The sequence below is a fragment of the Loxodonta africana genome, chromosome 3 (assembly GCF_030014295.1).
Source record: "Loxodonta africana isolate mLoxAfr1 chromosome 3, mLoxAfr1.hap2, whole genome shotgun sequence".
Lineage (NCBI taxonomy): Eukaryota > Metazoa > Chordata > Mammalia > Proboscidea > Elephantidae > Loxodonta > Loxodonta africana.
The window spans coordinates 58,770,297-58,793,820 of NC_087344.1; the positions used below are offsets into that span (position 1 = coordinate 58,770,297).

Here is a 23,524-nt window from a genome sequence, read left to right on the forward strand (position 1 = left end):
GGTTCAGCTGCCTCATCTGTGATTGGGGACTTTCAAAGTTTATGAAAGATGAAATGATGATAAGTACTTGGAAAAACAGAAATCAAACCACTAACACATTGCCCTCCTTCTTGGAGTTAAATCTAGTTGGAATGCACAACACATGATGGTAGGGGCATGTGGTGTTTTGTGCGGGCTGAGTCCTTGGTGCTATGGCAGTTAAGGGAGGTTTTCTGGAGGAGGCAGGACTTAAGCTGGGCTGTGGATGGGCTCAGAATCATAGGATTATTCCCAAAAGATTCCCACATGTGCCAAGTAGAAACAGAAGCCCAGAGAGGTGAAGGGACCCAGCTCCCTGCTGCCCAGTCTAATCATCTTCCCCTGTCATCACCTGCTTCTCCAAGGGAAGGGCATGTGTAAGTGGGGAGGAAAGGAAGGAATAAGGGAAAGCTAAAAAAAAAAAAAAAATTTTTTTTCGTCATTTATGGGACACCTTTATAGAATGTAAGTCAGACATTAGCCCCATTTGATAGCTAAGGAAACTGAGGATGGCTATTATTGTTATCCAACTGGATTGCCCAAGAATAAAATTGATTTGTCTGCAGTACGAAAGATAGAACTTGCCCAAGGGAAAGGCAAAACAGCTCCTTCAGGTTTAAATAACCCGAGGGTAAACAAAAACTTTTAAATGTCCATCACTTATCCTTCCATTATGATGCACTTTGCCCAGAGACTTGCATGCAGTAAGTTCTCAGTAAAAGAAAGTTCTTATTGGCATCACTGTTATTATCAAGCTTATTACTTAATATTCACAGCTGGGAATACAAAAGCAAATAAAACTCCTTCCTGTCTTTGAGAATTCAGTCTAGTGAGAGGGAAGGAGAAGCAACAACGATAATAAAAAAAAAAATAATCTCTTACATTTGTTCGACTTTACAATCTACAAAGGCTTTTCTATCTACCATCTCACCAAATTCTCAAAACAACCCTGTGAAGAAGGCCTTTTTGACCCATTTTACAGATAAGGAAACTGAGGTTCAGTGTGCTTAATGATAGGCCCAGATATTGTAAAATAAAAACAAAATATAAAATATAATAATTTTAGGGGAAAACACCTTTTATTGAATTAACAGATGTGTTAAAAAGCAATAAAGTCTGCTAATTACATAAGGCACATAGACATACCAGTTGCCATTGAGTTGATTCCAACTCATGGTGACCCCATGTGTGTCAGAGTAGAACTGTGCTCCATTGGCTTTTCAGTGCATGATTTTTTGGAAGCAGATTGTCAAGCCTTTCTTTTGAGGCACCTCTGGGTGGACTTGAACCTCCAACCTTTTGATTAGCAGCCAAGCACGTTAACTGTTTGCACTGCCCAGGGACTTTCTGCAGAGGTTAAAAAAAAAAAAAAAATGCAGAGGTTAGCCTCATTTTATTAAGGAATATATAAAATATGGCCTTTACTGAGTTAAAAAAAAAAAAAAAAGTCAGGCTTTAAAGAGCTCTCATTTATGGTGCAATGACTATGTGCCCTACAATTTTTATGCATTTTCTCTAATCCTTGCAACAACCCTGAAAAATAGAAATGATTAGTCCCCCTTCACAGATGAGAAAGCTGAGACTCAGGTGAAGCTATTTGCCCAAGGTAGCACACCAAGGAGGAGACAGAACCAGGGCTGGGACCCAGGCTCTGATGCTCGGACTTCAGTAAAGAGCTGGAGCTAGGACTTGCTCCCTGGTCAGCTTTGCCATGGGATACCCTGCTGCTGCTGCTGCTCCCAAAAAGCAATCACCCTTGTCTTGCCTGACTCCACAGAGCATGCCGAGTGGGCGGGAGCATAGGCTGGCAGCCCTCCAAGGTAAAAGCCTTGGTTTCAGACCATTTGGGAAGCAGCACCGTGTAGCATGGCCTTCTCAAAATGTGTGTGTCTGCACGTGCGTGTGTATGTGTGCACGTGCACGTGCGTGACTCCTTGTGAAATTGGCTGGGTGATGGGCCTTGCAAAAGCACGTGATAAAAATATGGTACAGCTTCCCAAAATGTCAATTTTACTCAAAGAAATATTGAGGAGAAACATGGTTTTATGTCAAAATACAGATGGCTATAGAATGGATGACAACACCAACTTCACACAGTATGCTAAGATAATGACAACTAGCACTTGGCGTGTTCTTATAATGTGCTGGAAACCCTGGTGGCGTAGTGGTTAAGGGATATAGCTGCTAACCAAAAGGTCGGTAGTTCAAATCCACAAGGTGCTCCTTGGAAACTCTATGGGGCAGTTCTACTCTGTCCTATAGGGTCACTATGAGTTGGAATTGACTCAACGGCAGTGGGTTTTGTGTTTTGGGGGTTTTATTATGAGCTGGAAGCCCTGGTGATGTAGTGGTTAAGAGCTATGGCTGCTAACCAAAAGGTCAGTAGTTCAAATCCACCAGGTGCTCCTTGGAAACTCTATGGGACAGTTCAACTCTGTCCTATAGGGTCACTCACTATGAGTTGGAATCAACTCGATGGCAATGGGTTTTGTTTTTTTTATTATGTGCCAGGAGCCCTCGTGGTGCAGTAGTTAAGATCTATGCCTGCTAACCAAAAGGTTGGTAGTTCAAATTCACCAGCTGCTCCTTGGAAATTCTATGGGGCAGTTCTACTCTGTTCTATAGGGTCGCTATGAGTTGGAATTGACTTGAAGGCAATGGGTCTGGTTTTATTATCTACCAAGCACCAGTCTAAGAGTTCTAAATATTAATTTAATCCTCACAACAATCGTGTGTGGTAGGGGCTTTTTTTTAACCTCAATTTCATAGATTTGGAAACTGAGAACAAAAGAAGTAACTTGCCCAGGTTGGCACAGCTGGTGAGTGGAGGCATATGGGCACACACGAGCATTTCAAGAGCCAAATATTAGGGCATCTGTATTATTCACTGTTCAGTTGAAAGTCTGCAATACGATCTGCAGATGAGGAGGAGATGAAGCAGCAGCTGGCATTCCTTTAATAAAATTATAAGAGTTACCGACTGCAAGCAGCTCACCTGTGCCAGGTACTCCACGTTCACTGTCTTATTTAACTTCTACAACAGCCCCATGAGAGTGGTACTATTGGGAGTTTTACAGATGAGAAACTGAGCTGAGAGGTGGTGTCACTTAGTTGGTCACACAGCTAAGATATGGAGGAGCCAGGATTTGAGCACAGTCTCTCTGATTTCAAAGGTGCTGCTCTTAATCGGGATTGCACCACCTCGGCCTCAGGGTCCTGTCCCCCCACCACAGTTCTCTTCTAGAGAGGGGTGGTTTCATAAATGAGCTGGCTCTGACCAGGCTGAGCCTAGAGAGGCTTGCAGTGCCTGAAGCTCTGTGCTTGTCAGCTGAAAACACACAGTTCGTGAAAGAACTGCAAATTCCAATAATGAGACCAGGCAGCATTTCATTCCATGTGCATAGGACTGCCATGCGTCAGGGGTCAGCTTGACAGCAGCTAACAACTGCAACATCTGACTGCAAAGCGTGTGTTTGTCAAGTAATACCTGGGGTCCCTGCATCTTCACTGTTTTGGAGCCTTGAATCTGTTTAAGCGGCTCAACTCATGGCCTCTCTCCAGCAGTGGAGCCCTGGTGGCACAGTAGTTAAGAGCTCAGGCTGCTAACCAAAAGGTAGGCGGTCCAAATCCACCAGTTGCTCCTTGGAAACCCTATGGGGCAGTTCTACTCTGTCCTATAGGGTTGCTATAAGTCGGGATCGAATCAATGGCAACAGGTTTTTTTGGACGTTTTCTCCAACAGTAGGTATCCTAAAGCAAGGAGTGATTACCAAGGCTGAACCCTATGGCCCACTCTTTCAATGGCTGATTTTTCAGAAGTAGATTGCGAGGCCTTTCTTCTCAACTGCCTTTGGTAGACTCGAACCAACAACATTTCTGTTAGCAGCCAGCACATCACCCATTTGTACCACCCAGGGACCCCTATATAACATCAGCTGTCACTTACTGAGCTTTTGCCTTGTGCTGTCATGTCTCAAGGTGTTTTACAATCAGTTTCTCAATCCTCACAGCAACCCTGGGCTATTCCTACATTATAGGGAGGAGACCGAGGCTTAGAGAAGTGAAGGAACTCAACCAAGACAGCCGAGGCTGGGAGTGGAGGAGCTGGGCTAGAGCCCTGCTTGTAGGCTGTCCTACTGATCAGATGAAAGGGGTCCAAAAAGTCCAAACATGGATGGGCAGTCCTGAAGTGCTATGACTGGACCATGCCAATAACCTCACCACCCCAGAAAGATGAAGATGGAATTATGTTAGGAATCTGACAAGCAAGCCCAGCAAACTTCAATGGCTGGGGTCACCCAGGCCCTACCAAGTGCCAGGCACTTTACATACATCATCTCATTTAATCATCACATCAATCATGTGAGGCAGGCTCTTTACGGTCCCCATTTTACACATGAAGAAACTCAGGCCCAGAGAAGATAACTAACTACGATGATATGGAAGAAGCCCTGGTGGCACAGTGATTAAGCACTCAGCTGATAACCAAAAGGTCTGTGGTTCGAATCCACCAGCCACTCTGTGGGAGAAAGATGAGGCAATTTGCTCTCATAAAGATTTACAGCCTTGGAAAACCTTTGTGACAATTCTACTCTGCCCTGTAGGGTCACTATGAGTCAGAATCCACCTAATGGCTGTGGGTAATGATGACACAGTTAATAAATGACAAATCTGGAATCTCAGCTATGGTCAGTCTGATTTCCATACTCACGGAGAGAAAGTAAGAGCTGCTGCGGCTAGCAGAGACCACATTTTAGAATTCTGTTAACTACTGGCTTGCACAATTAAGAATCTACATCAGGAAACCAATACCATTTACGATAGCCCCCCCTACCAAGAAAAAATACTTAGGAATAAATCTAACCAGGGACATAAAAGATCTATACAAAGAAAACTACAAAACACTACTGCAGAAACCAAAAAAGACCTACACTAATGAAAAAACATACCACGTTCATGGATAGGAAGACTCAACTTTGTGAAAACGTCAATACTACCCAAAGCAGTCCGTAGCTATAATGCAATTTAGATCTAAATTCTAACAGCATTATTCAATGAGATGGAAAAACTAATCACCAACTTTATACAGAGAAGAAAGAGGCCCCAGATAAGTAAAGTATTATTGAAGAAGAAAAAGCAGGAGGCCTTATACTACCTGATCTCAAAACATACCATACAGCCATCGTAGTAAAAAAATAAAGTATTGGTACAACAGACACATACAGCAATGGAACAGATCCAAGAACCCAGATGTAAATCCATCCACCTATGATTAGCTGATTTTTGACATTAAGGGCTAAAGTCCATTAAATGAGGAAAAGACAGTCTCTTTAAAAAATGGTGCTGGAAAAACTGGATGTCCGTTTGTTTAAAAAAAAAAAAAAAAAGGAAACAGGGCCCATACCTCACACTATACACAAAAACTAACTCAAAATAGATTAAGACCTAAATATAAAACCTAAAACTATAAAGGTCGTGGAAGAAAAAATAGGGACAATGCTAGGGGTCCTAACATATGGCATAAATTCCAAACATAACTAAAAATGCACAAATAACAGGAAATGAACTAGATAAATGGAACCTCCTAAAAGTTAAACACTTAGACTTACCAAAAGACTTCTCCAAAAGAGTAAAAAGAGAACCTACAGACTGAGAAAAAAAAAGTTGGCTACGACTTATCTGACAAGGGTCTAATCTCTAAAATTTATAGAAAACTTCAAAAGCTCAACAACAAAATGACAAAGAATCCAATTAAACAGGCAAAGGATATGAATAGACACTTCACCAAACAGGGCATTCAGTCTGCTAACAAACACGAAGAAATGCTCGTGACCATTAAAAAAACCAAAACCAAACCCATTGCTGTCGAGTCAATTCCAACTCATAGTGACCCTACAGGACAGAGGAGAACTGCCCCATAGTTTCCAAGGAGTGCCTCGTGGATTCGAACCACCAACCCTTCCGTCAGCAGCCATAGCACTTAACCACTACACCACCAGGGTTTCCTCGTGGCCTTTAGACATTCAAAACACAAATTCATTGCATTCGAGTTCATTCTGACTCACGATGACACTGTAAGACAGAGTATAACTGCCCCACAGGGTTTCCAAGGAGTGGCCGGTGGATTCAAACTGCCAACCTTTTAGTTAGCAGCCTAGCTCTTAACAACTGTTCCACCAGGGCTCCCATTAGAGACACAAATCAAAACCACAATGAGATACTATCTCATTCCAAACATTACTGGCACTAACAGAAAATAACAAACACTGGAGAGGTTGTGGGGAGACTGGAACTATTATCTACTGCTGATGCAAATGTAAAATGGTACAACCACTATGGAAAACAGTACGGCACTTCCTTAAAAAGCTAGAAATAGGAATACCATATGACCCAGCAATCCCACTCCTAAATAAGAGCCATGACATGAATAGACATATGCATACGCATGTTCACTCCAGCATTGTTCACAACAGCAGTAAGATGGAAACAACTTAAGTGCCCATCAACAGATGAATGGATTAACAAACTGTGGTAAGTATGCAAAATGGAATACTACATAATGATAAAGAATGACAAATCCGCGAAACATCTCACAACATGGATGAACCTGGAGGACATTATGCTGAGTCGAATAAGTCAATCACAAAAGGACAAATATTGTATGAGACCCCTATTATAAAGAAACAAAAAAAAGGTTTATGCACAAGGAGGAATAAATTCTTTGATCATTACCAGGGATGGGAGGGGGAGGGATAGAAAACTGCCAAATAGATAGAAGACATGTGTTAATATTGGTGAAGGGAAAGGCAATACACTATATGGGGGAAGGCCACACAACATGACCAAGGCTTGGGAGGGCACCAAGAGGAGAGGAACGCAAGAAAAAGGGCAACAATGGTAATTACTATGGCACAGACATTCCTGCAACAATATTATTAACAAACACTAATTGATGAGTGAATACATAGGTAAACAGGTATACCAAGAGGTGTAGCAGGATGTAAGGGAACACACTCACCTGCAGGTACAGGTTCGGTGGTGGGTATTTCTACATACTTAACTGTGGGTGCTGCTTATACATTAATAAAAAAAAAAAAAAAAACCAAACCCAGTGCCATCAAGTCGATTCTGACTCATAGCAACCATACAGGACAGAGTAGAACTGTCCCATAGAGTTTCTAAGCAGCGCCTGGCAGATTCGAACTGCCAACCCTCTGGTTAGCAGCTGTAGCACTTAACCACTATGCCACCATGATTTCCTATACATTAATATAGACAACAGAGACAACACACAAGGGCCACAGTCAGGACAACTTCTTAGATATAACCAAACACGTCACAGATGAAGTTCCTAGGCTCAAAGGGGTCATCTTTGTCAACTGGCACAACACAGTTCATAAAGCTCTGCATCCCACTTTGGGTAAGTAGAATCTGGGGTCTTAAAAGCTTGTGAGCAGCCATCTAAGTAAGATACATCTACTGGTCTCTTACCATCCAGAGCAAAGGAGAGTTAAGAAAACCAAACACGCAAGGGAGCAATTAGTCCAAAGGACTAATGGACCACATGAACCACAGCCTACACGGCCCCCAGACCAGAAGAACTAGATGGTGCCCGACTACCACTATTATCACTCTGACTGGGATCACAACAGAGGGTCCCGGACAGAGCAGGAGAAAAACTGTAGAACAAAAATCAAGTTCACAAAAAAGACCAGACTTACTGGTCTGACAGAGACTGGAAGAACCCCCAAGACTATGGCCCTAAAACACCCTTCTGAACTGGAACTGAAGCCACTCCTACAGACTACCTTTCAAACCATAGACAGACTCATAAAATAAACAATAACACCCAAGAGGAATGTGCTCCTTAGAACAATCAATTATATGAGATCAAAAGGGCGACATTTGCCCAAAAGCAAAGATGAGAAGGCAGGAAGGGGTAGAAAATCAGGACAAAAGGAAACGGGAACCTAGGTCGGAAATGGGGAGAGTGCTGACACACTGTGGGGAATGAAACTAATGTCATAGAACACTTTATGTACAAATTATCAAATGGGAAACTAATCTGCTCTGTAAACTTTTACCTAATGCACAATAAAAATTAAAAAAGAACTAGATGGTGGTTTGATAACGATGATTGGTATGGGTTGAATCAGTGTTCCTCGGTAAGATATGTTAAGATCCTAACCCTTGGTACCTGTAAAGGTGACCTTCTTTGAAAAGTGTCTTTAAAGATGTTTTCAGCGAACATGAGGTCATCCTGGAACAAGGTGAGTCCTAATCCAATCTGAGTGGTGTCCTTATAAAGGAGGAGAAGAGACAGAGTCAGGAAAAATGGCCTGTGACATCTGAGTTATGCTACAGCTGCAAGCCAAGGAATGCCTGAGGCTACCAGGAGCTGAAACACAAGAAAGGACCGTCCCTTAGAGCCTTCAGAGAGAACATGGCCCTGGCGACACCCTCAATTCTGACTTCCGGTCTCCAGAACTGTAAGATAATACATTTCTGTTGCTTAAAGCCACCCACTTTGTGATATCTTTTTAAGGCAGCCTTAAGAAACTACAACAGTGGTGATGAAGAAGCTAACACCTCCAGACCTCCGCTTCCTCTTGATGAAATTGAGTTGCAGACAACAAAAGCACTGAATGTGGAGGCCGTGGTGGGAGACCTGGGCTCTGCCACTTACTCCAGAGTGACCTTTGGCTGGTCCCCTAATATCTGTGAGCCTCGAAGGGATGAAACAGAGGCAGCCCCCCAGCTCCCCCATTCCATGTAGACTGTAAATGAGTGCACCAGTGAATGGCCTCTTTCAAACTCTCTCTTGCTGCTCTTTTTGTATCTGGAGTCAAATCTGCAATGGAAAACGCCACTGACAGAATATGAGACCAACATTTAGGGCCCTTGGGGCACACCTGGATGAACACTCAGTGGAAGCTGGGATCAGGAACAGTGGATTGACTCTTCACATACCTGGGCCGACCACAAGACTTGCCAGGACTCTGGGTGTGATGGTGAAGTGACATGTGTGTGTATGGGAGGAGGGAGGGCAGGGGGCCTGCCTAATAGTCCCCAGGTCCTTGTCTCCTCCCCACATAATCTACAATGGCTCCATACCCCAGCATGTCTTGAAAGCCTTTTTTTGATGTTAGAAATGGTGTAAGAAATAAAACAAGGTTCAGGAATGACCCGGATCAGTGAGCGAGCAGGTTATTCTGGGGAGTCCACTGCCCTGGGTACCCTCATTACCACACAATGCACACTTTTAGTCCCAAACCACTGCCAGCTGGCCAGCGACCACCTCGACTTAGGGTAATGCATTCCATATGTTTCCACAAGAACTCAGCTAAGCTTTTCCCCAGCAGTTCCTACAGTGTTCTCTCCAGAAAGCACCCCCTCCCCACCCTGGCTTCCAGCTCACACTTGGCCACCCTTGTTTCGTTTGCTTCTAGTGAGAGCGGGAAGGGGCTGAGTGGGCAATGACAAGGAAGCAATGCTTTGGGGAATCACCATTTCCTGACCTCACATTTCAGATCCTCAGGGTCAGGGGCTGTACAGTCAACCAGCCCCTTGCAGTCCCTCTGTCAGAACTGAGCGAGTCCCTCAGTCACCCCATCTCTAAAGTAGGAGTAAAGTCCCCGCGCAGGGTATCAAAAAGAGCCCTGTGCAAGGTGGTAGGAGGCTCGGGTTTGAATCCTGGCTTGGTCACCAATTTGCTGTGTGTTCGTGAGCAGGCTCCTTCTACTCTCTGGGCCACATTTATGACCTCTATGAGCTCTTTCATCATAAAGTCGCCATGAGGAAGCATCAGCTCTACAGCAATGGGTTTCATGGGCTCTTTGAAGTTCCCTGGGTGGCAAAAACCATTTGAGCTGAGCTGGTAACTGAAAGGTTGGCAGTTCAAACTCACCCATGGTGGCACGGAAGAAAAGGCCTGGCCATCTACTTCCATAAAGATTACAGCCAAGAAAACCTTACAGAGCTGTTCTGTATAACACATGGGGCCACCATGAGTGGGAACTGACTCGATGCCATAAGACATTAACAACGGTCCTTCCACCCCTCACTGGCTTTGGATTTGTGAACAAATGACACCAAGTACAGGGAAGAGCACCAACTTGCCTGTTATAAATGTGAGTGGCCAGGGTGGGTTCCCCAGAAACCTAAGGCCTCCCTACCCTGGCCAGTGCTGCTGCCAGCCTGGGCTCCCTTTCACCTCAGACTACTGCAATGAAAGCTGCTGCCTGAAGCATCTGCAACACAGTAGGACCATTGTGGTGAGGGTAAAGAAGGTGTGTCCCCAGGTGGAAGGGGGAGGGTATGGTCAGACCCAGCCATAAAATTTGCATTCAGGCTACTGAGGCTCGCCACTCCTTATCTGGCTTGTCAAAGGCAATCCCTAAATCCTGGTCACAGTATGACCTACTTGCCCTGACCCCGGTTGTCCACTGACCCTACGCTACCCAAAGACTGCCTCACTAACCTTGGTCACTGACCCTACCCACAGACTGACCCCCCAAACCCTGTCCCTATAACCCCGGCCACAGCCTGACCGCTGCCAGTTTCTACCCACTCTCAGCCACTAACCGCCCCCCACAGTCTGACTGAACCCCAATTCTGGCCACACTCTGACCCTTCACCCTGCTGTCAGAAGGACCCTTGACCTCAGTCACAAAGCTACCCCTTGACCTTTCCACTGACTGACCCCAAAGACGAGAAACAGAACAATGAAATGCCAAACTCTGAGCGAAATAGGGCATTAGCCAGGAGAAGGCTGGGGGGACTGGGGTGGGGGGGCCCCCAGAGGACCCCGGAGGGCCCTGGGCCGCACTGGGAAGGTCGGAGAGGCCTTGTGCGGGGCACGTCGCAGGCGCTCGAGGAATGTGAGTGGCCTGAAAGAATGAAGGAAGGAAGGAACGGGGTGCGATCCAGGCGACCGCCCGGCCTGGGCAAAGCTGCCGAGGCAGGAAGCCGGGTGGGGGCGCGCCGAGGCCGCAGCGGCCGAGAGCAGCTGGGGGCAGCGGGAGAGTGGTCGGGTCAGCGACTCCGCCGGGTGGGGGGGCCCCCCAGGCCTGGAGGCTGGGAACAGGGAGGCCGCGCTGCTGGCAGAGCGGCGGGGGCGCCGCGAGGCTCCGGATGGGCTGGGAGCCCCGCCCGCAGGCTGCGGAGGGAGCCGGAGCCAGAGCGGAGCCAGAGCTCAGACATCCGGGCGCCAGCGAACACCTGCGAGCGGCCCCCAGGGCCCGCGGGGGGAGCGGCCGCGGGCCGGGGCGGGGCCAGAGGTGGGCGGGGCGTCTCGTCCCCGCCCAGCCGGGTGCCGGGCCACGTGGGCCCAGGCTCCGCCCCTCCTGTGCGCCTGGAAGCCGCCGGGGGCGTGGCTTTCTCCCGCGAGGCCAGGAGAGGGCACAGGGTCCCTCGGAGCAGTTCTGCGCGGAAGGGTGGGCGAAGGGAGTTTTTCTTTTGGGGCGTAGACTGGGGAATGAGGGAGAGTGGTGACACGAGAGGTGAAGAGTGCAGGGAGAGACCATGGAAGGTCGTTGCACGCATCTACAACCACAGAGAGTTGTAACTGGCTTTCTCGGGTCGGCACCGTCTCTGGTGCCACAGGCATGGATTTGTATTGCGTGTGTGTGGCGAGCATATAAGTAACAGAACAGTTACCATTTCTACACCCTTCACTTGAACAGTTGAGTGACATTAATTACATTCATCACGGATATGAATGTGAATCCCTGCTGTGTGCTACCTAGGAGCTGTGTGACCAAAGGCTAGTTACTTCGCCTGTTGTGAGCCTGTTTATTTACAAAGTAAAGGTTCCTTCCAAATGCTATCTCAGAGCTGATGTGGGCTTAGCTTGCGGTAATGAGCGTAAACCACTCAGTTAATAGTGAATCTTATTCAGGAAGCCTGGCGGATGCTTTAGGCGCGTTAGTTTTCATCCGAACAATGAACCTTTCACAGAAAGGGCACTGCCTCTCAGAGAGGAGACCGGGGTGGCCTCAGGTCTTTCATTCAAGCACCCACTGGGGAGCAAGTATGTGCCAGGCATAGGGAACAGCAAGGGAATAGGGTCGACGTGGAGTTGAGACCTGGAGCGGGGGTTCCTAATCTCTGCTCTGCCACTTCCTTGCTGTGTGACCTTGATCAAGTTATTTCAGCCTTTCTGAGTCTGTTTCCTCTGTAAAACCAGAATAATGGTTGGTACAAGCCTCACTGGGCTGTCCTGAGGATTAGAGAAAGTAAAGGTAAAATGGAGCCTGGCTCATGGTAGGCACGCTATACATGATTACGACAGAAAACAGGATCCTCTCTCTAATAGTCTTCCGAACTGCGGCCAAATTGCTTTCACTCTCTAATGACTAATGGATTGGCATGCTGATCTCAGCTTTTGTCCAGGCCACCTGAACAGCTCAGTCCTGACAGACCTGACAGGCAATTTCCTCAGAATTAGCTTAATAATACCTCGTAGGTGTGTGATGCATTTCAAAGAACTTTCCCACCATTATCTCCTGTCCTAGGACATAGAGGTGCAAGAACCACCAGCTGCTGGCTAAGGGAGGAGCTGAAGGCTCAGAGAGGTGAAGTGGCTTGTTCAAGGTCACATGGCAGATGAGTGATGGGGCTCTTTTGAGCCTTCCACGGTTGGTAACTTCTGAGTGAGCAAGAGGCACTAGGCTGTGGCAGAAAGGGTACAAGATGTGGCAACCAAAGACTTGAGTTCAGTCAGTGCCTGGAGCTACTGCAATTAACAGTGTAATGTGGGGCCAAGTGACTCTGAGTGCTTGCCCAAGATCAGCTCCCTTTTACAGATTGGGAAACTGAGGCTCAAGAGAGGCAGTCTCCAACCTTGGGTTATATAGCTAGTAGGCAGAGCAGGGATTCATGTAGCATAGCTTACAAACAATACAAGCTGAATGAATGCAGTCCTGAGTCTTGGGGTTTGAGCAAGTGTTCCTTGGGTCTGCAGGCTTCCCATAGGCAGGGGAAGAGGCATGCTAGTCCTCTGCAAAGTCGTGTGCGTTAAGTTTTCTGAAGAGTGTTCCTGTCTTGCACTAGATCATCCAAGGGGACCAGTACCTAAAGCAGGTTAAGAACCACTGGCCAGGCCGGGAGGATGGTTGGCAAAGACACAGGCTGCCTCCTCCCTTGCCCCTGTTCACCCCAGAAAGCTCACCAGGGTTGAGGCATTTAGGGTGATTACTTGCCCTGTTTGTTATAAAATATAGCAGTAACTCCTGCCAGGGCCAGCATACAGATGAGGTCATACCATAAACAGGAATTCAATGAGACCAGGCACCTGGTGGAGCCCACCTGGGGAGCCACCAAGTACAGGGCAGACACCAATGGCACAGATTGGGTCCTGCCCTTTGTCTAGACCTGGCCCCACAGAGCGGTCAGTTCCAGGCCCTTCTGCTGTCCACAACTATGCTAGTTGTTGGAGTTAAGGCTCAAATCCCATTTTTGTCTCTTCAGGGGTTGTGAGAATGTGTAACTGAGAGCCTCAGTTTCCCCATTTTTAAAAATAGGGATAGTTACATTGTATGCTCCAGTTTGAGGTGTTGTACGAAGGAATGAGGGCTATGGGGCTTTTCCTCAAGTCCTGGCCCAGGGTTGGAATCCAAACCTGCTGCCCAAAGATCGTGTTAGAGGAGAGGGTAGTATTAGTACTTCCCAACCGGCACCCAAATCCTTATCATCAAAGTAGCCCAGGAATTGAGAAAAACAGTTCCTCTCCTTTTCTAACTTTGTAAGCCCACAAGAAGTCAGATCAGAAAGCACCAGGAGGACATGAAAACAGACCCAGTGATGAGTCTATCCATCTCTGAAATGGGTCTATCAACCACCACTCACATCTGGACACTAGATGAGGCAAACTAGGGGCTCCACTCTTCTCACCTCCCCAGCTAGAAAGTGATCGTGTACCATTGACAAATATAACAGCTGCCAGCTAGTGTAGCTTAACAGCTCTCAAGGGACAGAGAATGGAACACATGCAGCCCAGGTTCTAGCCTGCACCCCCTACTTACTGGATGAGGTTGTGCTAATTACTTCCCCTCTCAGGTACCCCTCACCAGCCAAATGGAGGGGGCAGGGCCAAGATCTCTGCACCCAAACATCAGTGAACATGGAACTTCCACACGAGCCCTTCCCATCCCATCCCATCCCACCCCACCCTCAAGCTGGGCATTTTCCCATCTTGCTCCTAATAAACTCCCAAGGAAGATATTTTTTTTTTTTTCCTAAATGCAGCCTGTGTGAGAAACGGTATTAACACTTAATGGGGGAAAGGGGATGTCCAATCAGATTACAGACACAAGTGTTTAAAAACGGTTTATTATGCAAAATGTTAACTTTTATAAAAAGTTTAATATACATTGCATGGTTACAGAAAGTCACCTTCCTGTAAAAATGGTACAAAAGCTATATACTCTATTATAGAGTTCATAATCAGGGCAACAGAGCCTTTCTCCAAGGAGACCAGAAGACCAGCTCTACTGCCACCTCGGCAGAGTTTGGAGAGCAGCCACCACCCCCTCCACACACACCTCCACACTCTGAACAGTCTTTAAACTTGGGGGTGGGAACACAGTGACGTTGCCCAGCTGGTGCCCAGAGCTCGCGCTGGCTCTTCAGGCCACCCAAGTTCACAGTCCTTCGCCCCCGGGTGCCAAATCCAGCCTCGGGGCAGGCGTTTGGGGAAGTCAAATGGGCAGAGCGAGGTTGGGGCCCATCCATGCCCTCGAGCTTCCGGCCGGAGAGGGTCCCGGGTCCCAGGCGGAATGGGCGCCAGCACCTGCGTTCTGGGCGGGGGAGGGAAGAAGACCAGGGAGCCGTCAGTTTCCGCCGAGCGCGCCGAGGCGGGGGCAGTCCGCAGACTGGTCGGCGCCAGGGAGGAAACTTGGTCTCTACCTCCAGCTGATAACTCCGCGCGCCCCACGCTGTCCCCACCCAGTTGGCGCCAAAGGACCACAGGCGGAGCCCTGCACCATCCCCCGCCCCTTGGAATTGACACTAGTTGGGAGGGGGCCCAGACATAAGGGTTTTTTATTTGGTCGGACCCACATCTACTTTCCCCAGTCTTTGGCCACTGGGGAAGGGCAGGAGCAACAAAAATGTAATGCTGGAATGCGCATTAGACGGAAACTAGTTTTGCTTTTCATTTGACGTGACCGAGGAAAAATCGTTTTCCTCCTCTGGCCTCAGTTGCCCTAAACCAAGGGACCGTAATCCCCACTAAAGACCTGCCACCTCTATAATTTGCCATGTAAGCCCCCAACTCCCCGGGAACCCCGGGAGGAGGGAATACACACCTGGAGGCGCCAGAACGGCCGGGTCAGTGGCAGAAGCTCCTCTTATCGGTGGCGATCACAAGTTCTGGAGTGAGCTCAGCTGTCTGAGACAGGAAGAGAAGAGGGGAGAGTTACGCATGGCTGCATAGCACTTGGGATTTCTGGGGATTCTGCAGGACCCCGGCACCGACAATCAACCCTTCCCCGACTCCCGAGCACGCCCACGCGCACCTGGATGGCGAGATGCGGGCCGTCTGGGGGTCCGGGTGCCGGCTCGGCAAGGACCACCTGCAGGTCGAGGATGTAGTCGATGACGCGCTGCAGGATTTCCACCTGGCTAAGCTGAGTGCCTCGCGGGACTCCGGGTACCAGTTCCCGTAGGCGCGAGTAGCAGTGGTTCATGTCGTCGAGCAGGCTCAGCGGCTCCTCGGCTGCCGGGCCCTTGCCGCGGCCCCGTGCGATGGCCAAGCTGCGCTCCGACAGGCAGCACACCGCCTCGTAGCAGCCGCGCACAGGGCTCAGCGCCTTCATAGTGCAGCGTGAGAACGTAGGTGCCAAAAGGTAGAGAAGCCGGAAAAACTCCTACAGCAGCCAGCAATGCGCTCGCGCCCGCCGCCGCTGGCTTTTATAGAGCCCGCCTCGACGGCACGCCCCTTTATGCAAATATGTCCGTCCGGGTCCCGCCTCTGCCAACCCTGGGCGTTCACAAGCCGATTAAATTGCAAACAGGCTTCCTCCCGCTGGTCTGACGCCGAATACCGCGAAGCCGCGGATTCAAAGAATGAGGAAACGCTGATAGCGGGGAGAGGCGGGCCTCTTAGCTAGCAAGGATTTTAAAAATCACTTAAAACCATTAACTTTAAGAATTTGTCTTTTCCTGGCAGTGCCCCAGATCTTTGAGCTCCCCTGCCCCCGGCTGGTCCACCAACACTAGTTCGAACCCATGGCTCCTCCGAGGCCATAAATCCCTGAAACAGCAAGCTTTTTATTTTTTTTTTTAAGCAAAAGATTTTTCAAGGGAAACTTGTAAGGAATTAGTGCCGCCTTGTTCCCCAATTTGCTGTTCGTCTGACCTCCAGACTCACTGGCGTCAGGAATTATCTTGTGACCAGAGGAAAAAAAAATTAATTGCGGTGAAGCTGAGGTTACAATGAAGAAAACAGATTTGGGCTAGGCGCTGAGATTGCAGAAGGAGGAGGGGAAAAGGGTTTGAGCAAAGAACACTATTTGAGCAACAAGGGAAAAGAAAGAAAACAGCCTGAATCTGTGCTTTTTGCATGGAGAAAAGAAAGAGCTCCGACCCTCTGGCCCCATGCACCTCATGAGGAGCCAAATATATGCCCAGTTTGTTGTGAAAGCGGGTTTCATTAGAATTTTAGACAGAGTTTTTAATGTGGGGAACAGAAGGGATGATTTCTAGGTAATCATTTTTAGGAGCCCCTATTCCTGACAGCAGTTCTGCTCCCCCACTCCTCACCACCTCTGTGAAGAAAACAATAGTTTGTAATTTCATTGCTCTATTGTCTGTCCCCTTCTGCTGTGGAAGGACAGGCCACCTGGGCTTGATTATTCTTAGCCTGGCTGAAATAGCTCCAGCTCTATCTGAGAGCCCAAGAAAGGGACCAGAGGCCAGGCAATTTAAGCCCTGTTGACACTGCACTCAGTTTTCTTTGCTTGTATTTTCCTCACTTCCTAGGACCTTTGGCAATTTGCAGCCCCAGGGAGCTGGTTTCCATCTTGGAACTGACCAAGTGGTATCTCCCAAAGCTTGCTTCCCTAATCAGGCAGTTGGTAAATACTTATGGAGTTGCTTCACATAAAATGTGGCTCCTGCTCTCAAGGATTTCACAATTTGGGGAGACCAGATTACCACAGGAAACAAGGGTTCAATAGTTTGTGACACTGATTAACAGGACAGTGGGAGCTCAGAGCTAGGAAAGTCTCAAAATAGTTGTAGTGAAAAAAACACTGGAATGGAAGTTGAGAGTCCTGGGTTCAACATCCCAGCTCTGTCAATAATTTGTCATGTGATCTTGAACAAGCCCAGGTACCCTGGCCTTAGATGGTATGTTAGTAAAATGGGGGGAAGGGGGTGATGCTAAATAATTATTTAAAATAATTTCCAGCTCTAGAAATGTAAGGCTTTATGAAATTTGGACAGGCAGATGTGGAGTGGCAAAGGGCCCAAACAGGGGATGTAAAACGTGTCTAATGTCACGCCATGAGTAATATTAGAGCCATCCTTGAAGCCTTGTTCTTTTCCATCATACCACAGGGTTCTGTGTCCCAAGAAAGAGGTCTTCAAAATTTTCTCCCTGTTTTCAAGGACAGCCTGTTTAGTGGAAGGAGCGGGGGATAACCTGTGAGTGAACAAGTCAGTCTATATGCTACCTAAGTTAACAGTGTGCCAGCTGTCTGGTCATGGAAAGGGAAAGTGGTGGCAGTGGAGGCTCCTAAATGACCAAATAGAAGACCCTTTCCTTGTCATACCAACTTCCATGGTTTGTACAGAGTAGTCAAGTCCAGGGGATTCTCAAAAAATCATGGCCTTTGGGTTCAGGGCCAGGCAGATTTATGTTCAAATCCCTATTTTTTTACTAACTGTGTGGATTTTGCAAAAGTTGCCTCTCTGTGCCTCAATTTTCTTATCTGTAGAATGGAACTATTTAGACCTACCCATTAAAATTTTTTTTTTTTTTTTATACAGTGGAAACCCTGGTAGCGTAGTGGTTGAGAGCTATGGCTGCTAACCAAGAGGCTGGCAGTTCAAAGTCACCAGGCACTCCTTGGAAACTCTATGGGGCAGTTCTGCTCTGTCCTATGGGGTTGCTATGAGTCAGAATAGACTCGATGGCAGTGGGTTAATTCATTCAACAAGAAATTATTGAATGCCTCTTTTGTGCAGGGTACTGGACAGGCAGTCTCCATCTTAGTGTCCTCGATACCTGAGGGCCCAGCATGAGGCCAGTTCTCCTCTCTCCTTTTCCCTTCTCTATTTCTAATTTAAGGAACTCTGGTGGCACAAGGGTTAAGTGCTCAGCTGCTAACTGAAAGGTCAGCAGTGTGAACCCACCCAGAGACTGTGGAAGAAAAGACCTGGCGATCTGCTCCCTTAAAAATTACAGCCTAGGAAGCCCTATGGGGCGGTTCTACTGTGTCATACAGGATCGCTAAGAGTCGCAGTTGACTGGATAGCAACTAACAACATCACTATTTTATCACAGATGCCTAAGGCTTGTCTATCAGGTTTTGGTTTGCAAAGCACCTCATGTTCACGATGAAATGCCCATTAGCCGTGTGACATAAGCAGAGGGATACAGTGGGATCAGCAAGGTGAATTCAGTTCTGGTCTTGCTAGTCAGTACTTGCAGTGTGGCCTTGGACACATTTCCTTTCTTTCCTGGGCCTCCTTTTCTGTAACATGGGGGGGCCGGGAGGTGGAGAGCAAATGACCTCTACGGATCCTTTCCAATCCAAGATTCTAATTCTGTGAAAGAAGCAGGTTAAAAGAAGCAGGTTAGCGCTGGCAATACTGAATAGTTTAAAGCCTGGAGACTCTTTTTCCCAACAGCAGACAGGACAGGCTAGCTCAGGCCTTCTGCAACTTGTTTAGCGGTGGCGGGGCCTCAGCCTCTTATTCCAAATGCCTCTGAACTTTCTGTTCCCAGTTCTGCTCCTTTTACCAGCTATTTCCCCCCCTCTTGCATTTTTTATTTTTATGAAAGGATGTCATTAAGGCTTTTGTCTGCGCTGTTTTTGTTTCAGAACTTTTCTCACAATCCTATTTTTTGTTGAGGAATCCGCTCCTTTGCCCAGCTGTGGGTCCCGGTCCCACAGCTGTGTTGATCTAAGACTCAGCCCCAGACAGCCTGGCGCCAGGGTGGGACGTCATGCGTTCACACAGGGATGCGTGTCCCAGGCAACCTTTCCTCGGGCAGTCACCGGCCGGCGACTGCAGCCCCCACCAATGAGCGTCCGACACCCGAGGAAGGGGCGGGGCCTGCGCCGCCCGGACCCGCAAAGGGTTTGTGAATTGTGGATGCTGAGAACTTGATAAGGCTCCTGCCTTTGGACCCTTTAAAGTCTTTTTGTTCCCTTCTTTTAGTTCTTTCTTTTCTTTCTTACGTTTCTTCCCGTTTCCTTTCTTTCCATATCTTCCTTTACGTATATATGTATATAGTTCTTCGTTTTTTAGCTATCTCCCCCCGGTGTGAGGAATCATTGTGTAAGCATTTCCAGGAACTGAATCTTCCTTTGCCAAAATTTAAAAAAAAAAAAAAAAAAAAATCAATGTTAGGCTCTCTGATTTTTGAAGAGTTGACAACTATTAAGTTATATTGTCTTGTCTTTAATTTTTAAAAAAGTGGTGGAGGGGGTCTCGGAGCTGTGGATTTCAAAGCCAAAGTAATGATAATGAGTACTACAGATGTCTTTTTTTTGCCTAAACTGAGCTTCTGTCGACCTATCTACCTACCTACCTATCAGTTTTCCCCATTTATAGAAGTGGGGGTCAAGGGAGCCTCAGAAACTTGCCCAAGGTCATCTGGGATGTCAATGGCCCAAACCCAGACCTTCCCTTTCCTGGACTCCCTGTCCACTCAGCTCCCTAACTCTCATTAGCATTAGGGTGGTTTTTTTTGAGTTTCAGAACACCCCCCAGGCGCTGCATTTCCTAATATGTACTTGGTTGCTCACAAGGTGCCTGTAAAAGTGTGCTGAGGACCTTCTAGCTATACGCATAGAACAGAACCCTTGTCTTTCTCCCCTCACCGAGGCTGGACCCCAAATTACTGCTTGAGACTCGGTTGATACAAGGAAAGCACAGAGAATTCAGAATCAAGACTAGGCTCACATCCTTGGGTGGGCTATCTATCTCACTCTGCTTCAGGTGTCTCAGCTGTAAAATGGGGAAGAAATTGACATACACCTACATCACCACTGGGATCAAAGGGGACAAGGGATGGAAATGTCTGTGTGAACTAGTTAGTTATTTTTATGAGCTGTGATATGCTGTAGCCCTTGGTGAGAGGAATACTTGGTGCCAGGTAAGTTTAATGGTTTCTGATAAGGCTGTTCTCAGGAATGTAATACTGTGTGTGGAGTGTGAGGAACACCTGGATCCAAGGCATGAGTCCTTATGTTGTTGTTGTGTGCCCTTGCTTTGACTCCTACTCATAGCAACCCTATGTGACATTGTAGAACTGCCCCATAGGGTTTCCTGGGCTGTAATCTTTATGGAGAAACTTTGGTGGCATAGTGGTTAAGAGTTTGACTGCTAACCAAAAGGTCAGCAGTTTGAATCCACCAGGCGCTCCTTGGAAACCTTATGGGTCAGTTCTACTCTGTCCTATAGGATCGCTATGAGTAGGAATCGATTCAATGGCAATGGGTTTATGGCTTTATGGTTTTAACCTTTGTGGGAGCAAATCACCAGGTCTTTTCTCCCACAGAGCTGATGGGTGGGTTCAACCTGCCTATCTTTAGGTTAGCAGCCAAGTACTTAACCATTGCATCACCAAGGCTCCTATGAGTTCTTATAGAGATGGAGATTTCTGGAGCTTCCAAGATGGGCTACTACTCTACAGCTCAGAAGGACTCATCATTGAGTCCTAATTGTTTGCCAAGTCCTGTGTGTTTTCACACACATTATCTCATTATGGGTGAGCAGACTGAGACTCAGGTTAATATGTCTGCACAAGGTCACACTTGGTAAGTGGCAGACCCAAAATTTGCACACACGTCTGTCCGTCTTCAGAGCTTATGTCCTTCTTCACCCTATGTGTTTCCTTCTGTCCCTCCAAAGGACTGTCTGGGAAGGTGGGCTGGACCTGAGTGAGTTAAATTCTACGAGGGAGAGAAAAGCAAGGGGAAATTGATTAGGTAGGAAGTCAGACACTAAGGTATGGGAACATTAAAGGAAAAAATTGCTTTCTAAGCAGAGAGAGACTCAGAGAACATTGGAAATTTCTTGGACATTTGAAGCTTCCTCTCCTCCCCTCCCCAAACTTTCCAGCTATAGTTTGCTATAGTTTAGGGAATGTTTATTCTTGAACAAAGAATGGAATGACTACTCCTGTTTTTCTGGAGTCAGTTTTGCTGTCCCTCTCTCAACCCAAAGCCAGCCTAGCTTGGTCCAGCCACATCACTACAAGGCTAACTAACTCTGTCCTTGCAGGGGGCAGTGAACATGAGATGTCCAGGAGCTGGCTTGGTATCCAGGATGGATGGGTGGGCATTCAAAGGCCAGCAGGTACAGCGTTCATTTTCTGAGAACCTACCATGTGCTGGGTGCTTTACAAATGCTATCTTATATAATCTGCTTTGTATCCTTTTAAACCAAAAATCAAACCCATTGCCATTAAGTTGATTTCAATTCATGGTAACCCCATGTGTTACAGAGTACAACTTCTCTATAGAGTTTTCATGGCTGTAATTGTTATGGAAGCAGATCACCAGGCCTATCTTTCGTAGTGCTGCTGGGTGGGTTCCAACTGTCAACCTTTAGGTTAGTGATTGGGAGCAAACCATTTGCACCACCCAGGGACCTATAGTCTTTTAGGGGTAAGTAGTATTATGATCCTTTTCTAGACAAAGATACTGAGGTTGATTCAAAGGAATTTGTCCAGATAGCTGGTAGGAAAAATAAAAACAACCACTAGGATTTGAACCCAGGCCTGTGGCCCAAACATTGATATACACAAGGACAGATACATTCAACCTGTATACAGTGTCCAGAAACACAAGGACTAGTGCCCTTACCCTATCATTTCTAGGTTAATGAGGATGGACGGGGACAAGGGACAGCCTTTGCCTCATTTCTCTGTTAAGGGCAAAGCTTGTAATTCTAGACTTCGGATAGCATTGGTAGGTTAAGTGGGCATTTAACACTTTCTTAACAAATAGCAAAAGGAAAAGAATTATAAGAATATATTGCAAACAACAAAAATAAATTTTATACATACTGCAAAGGCCTTACTATTTCCAAAGCACTCACTTTCATTCACAGTTTCATTGAACACTCCCAACCATGGGGCATGTAGCTCACACGTTTGTTGTCAAGGCATATATGTGTCCCTGGCCTCAGTATCCCTTATAGTGCCTAGCACATAGTAGGTGCTTGTTGATATACTGAATTAAGTGCCACCCCAGCAATTCCTCTTGAGAGGCTACTTGTTAAGTGCTGTTAAATTGGTTCCTACTCACAGCGACTCTATTTATAACAGAATGAGACATTGCTTGGTCCTGCGCCATCCTCACAATAGTGGGTATGTTCTAGCCCATTGTTGGAACCACTGTATCAATCCATCTCATTGAAGGTCTTCCTCTTTTTTGCTTACTCTCTACCAGGGAGACTACTTAGAGAGGGCATTTAAAACTCAGGTGCAGGTTATGCTGGACGACAAAAGATTCTGTGACTTAATACTGTTTGCTGCAGACAGATGCTGACAGTTGGATTTGGGCCCCCACTAACAGGGGTTCAGGAAAGGCTTTAGAAAGTTGATGGGGTTCAAGTCAAGTATGGATGAAGGCAATAGAATGGCCTTGGAAAGCAATGCTCACCCTGCCCACATATTGTCTTGTGTTGGCTCAGGTCCCAGCAGCAGTTCAAAGGCTGGGTGGGTAGGGAGGTTGGGAGGGGAAGGATCTGGCCAGGGGATAGGGCTGACTCTGCCAGAGAGGAAAGGGCTGCCTTCCCTCTACCTTTCCCTCCCCCCCTTCCCAAGTGGGCCAGAGCTCTGCAGTGATTTGAGAAGGCACCAGAAGGCAGGGGCTGCAATTCAGAGAGAGCCTCCTGCCGGCCAAAGCTGTCCCTGAGTGTAATCCTTTCAGTGGCCCAAGCATCTGCAGGCTATGGGGGATCACTTTGCTGAGTGCCAACCACATGCCAGGCAATTTTACATGTATTATCTCTCTCAATCCTTGTATTGACTGAAGCTCAGAGAGGTGAGGTGGCTCACCCTAGGTCACACAGCTGTTGGGTGACAGAGCAGGACTGTCTTGAGTCCAGAGCTTGTGACTTGGGCCAGGCCACAAGGAAGCAATGCTGGATAATGTGGAAAGAAATTACTGTCTTAAGAGAAATTGAGCACAGAATGGGAACCAAACGAAACGCAGTCCCGAATCAATTCCGACTCACAGAGACCCTATAGGACGGAGTAGAACTGCCCCATAGAGTTTCCAAGGAGTGCCTGGTGGACTCGAACTGCCAACCAACTGCT

General features: G+C 47.3%; 1 protein-coding gene across 1 annotated transcript; it reads right to left on the reverse strand.

Annotated features, from left to right (window-relative positions):
* Positions 1-12,932: 12,932 nt before the first annotated feature.
* On the reverse strand, positions 12,933-15,903 carry ID3 (inhibitor of DNA binding 3). Its single transcript, XM_003415379.4, has 3 exons — positions 15,537-15,903; positions 15,327-15,409; positions 12,933-14,816 (listed from the first exon to the last, which is right to left on the reverse strand). The coding sequence occupies exons 1-2, from the start codon at positions 15,834-15,836 to the stop codon at positions 15,350-15,352; spliced, it is 360 nt and encodes a 119-aa protein (XP_003415427.1). The 5' UTR covers positions 15,837-15,903; the 3' UTR covers positions 12,933-14,816; positions 15,327-15,349.
* Between the last annotated feature and the right edge of the window lie 7,621 nt (positions 15,904-23,524).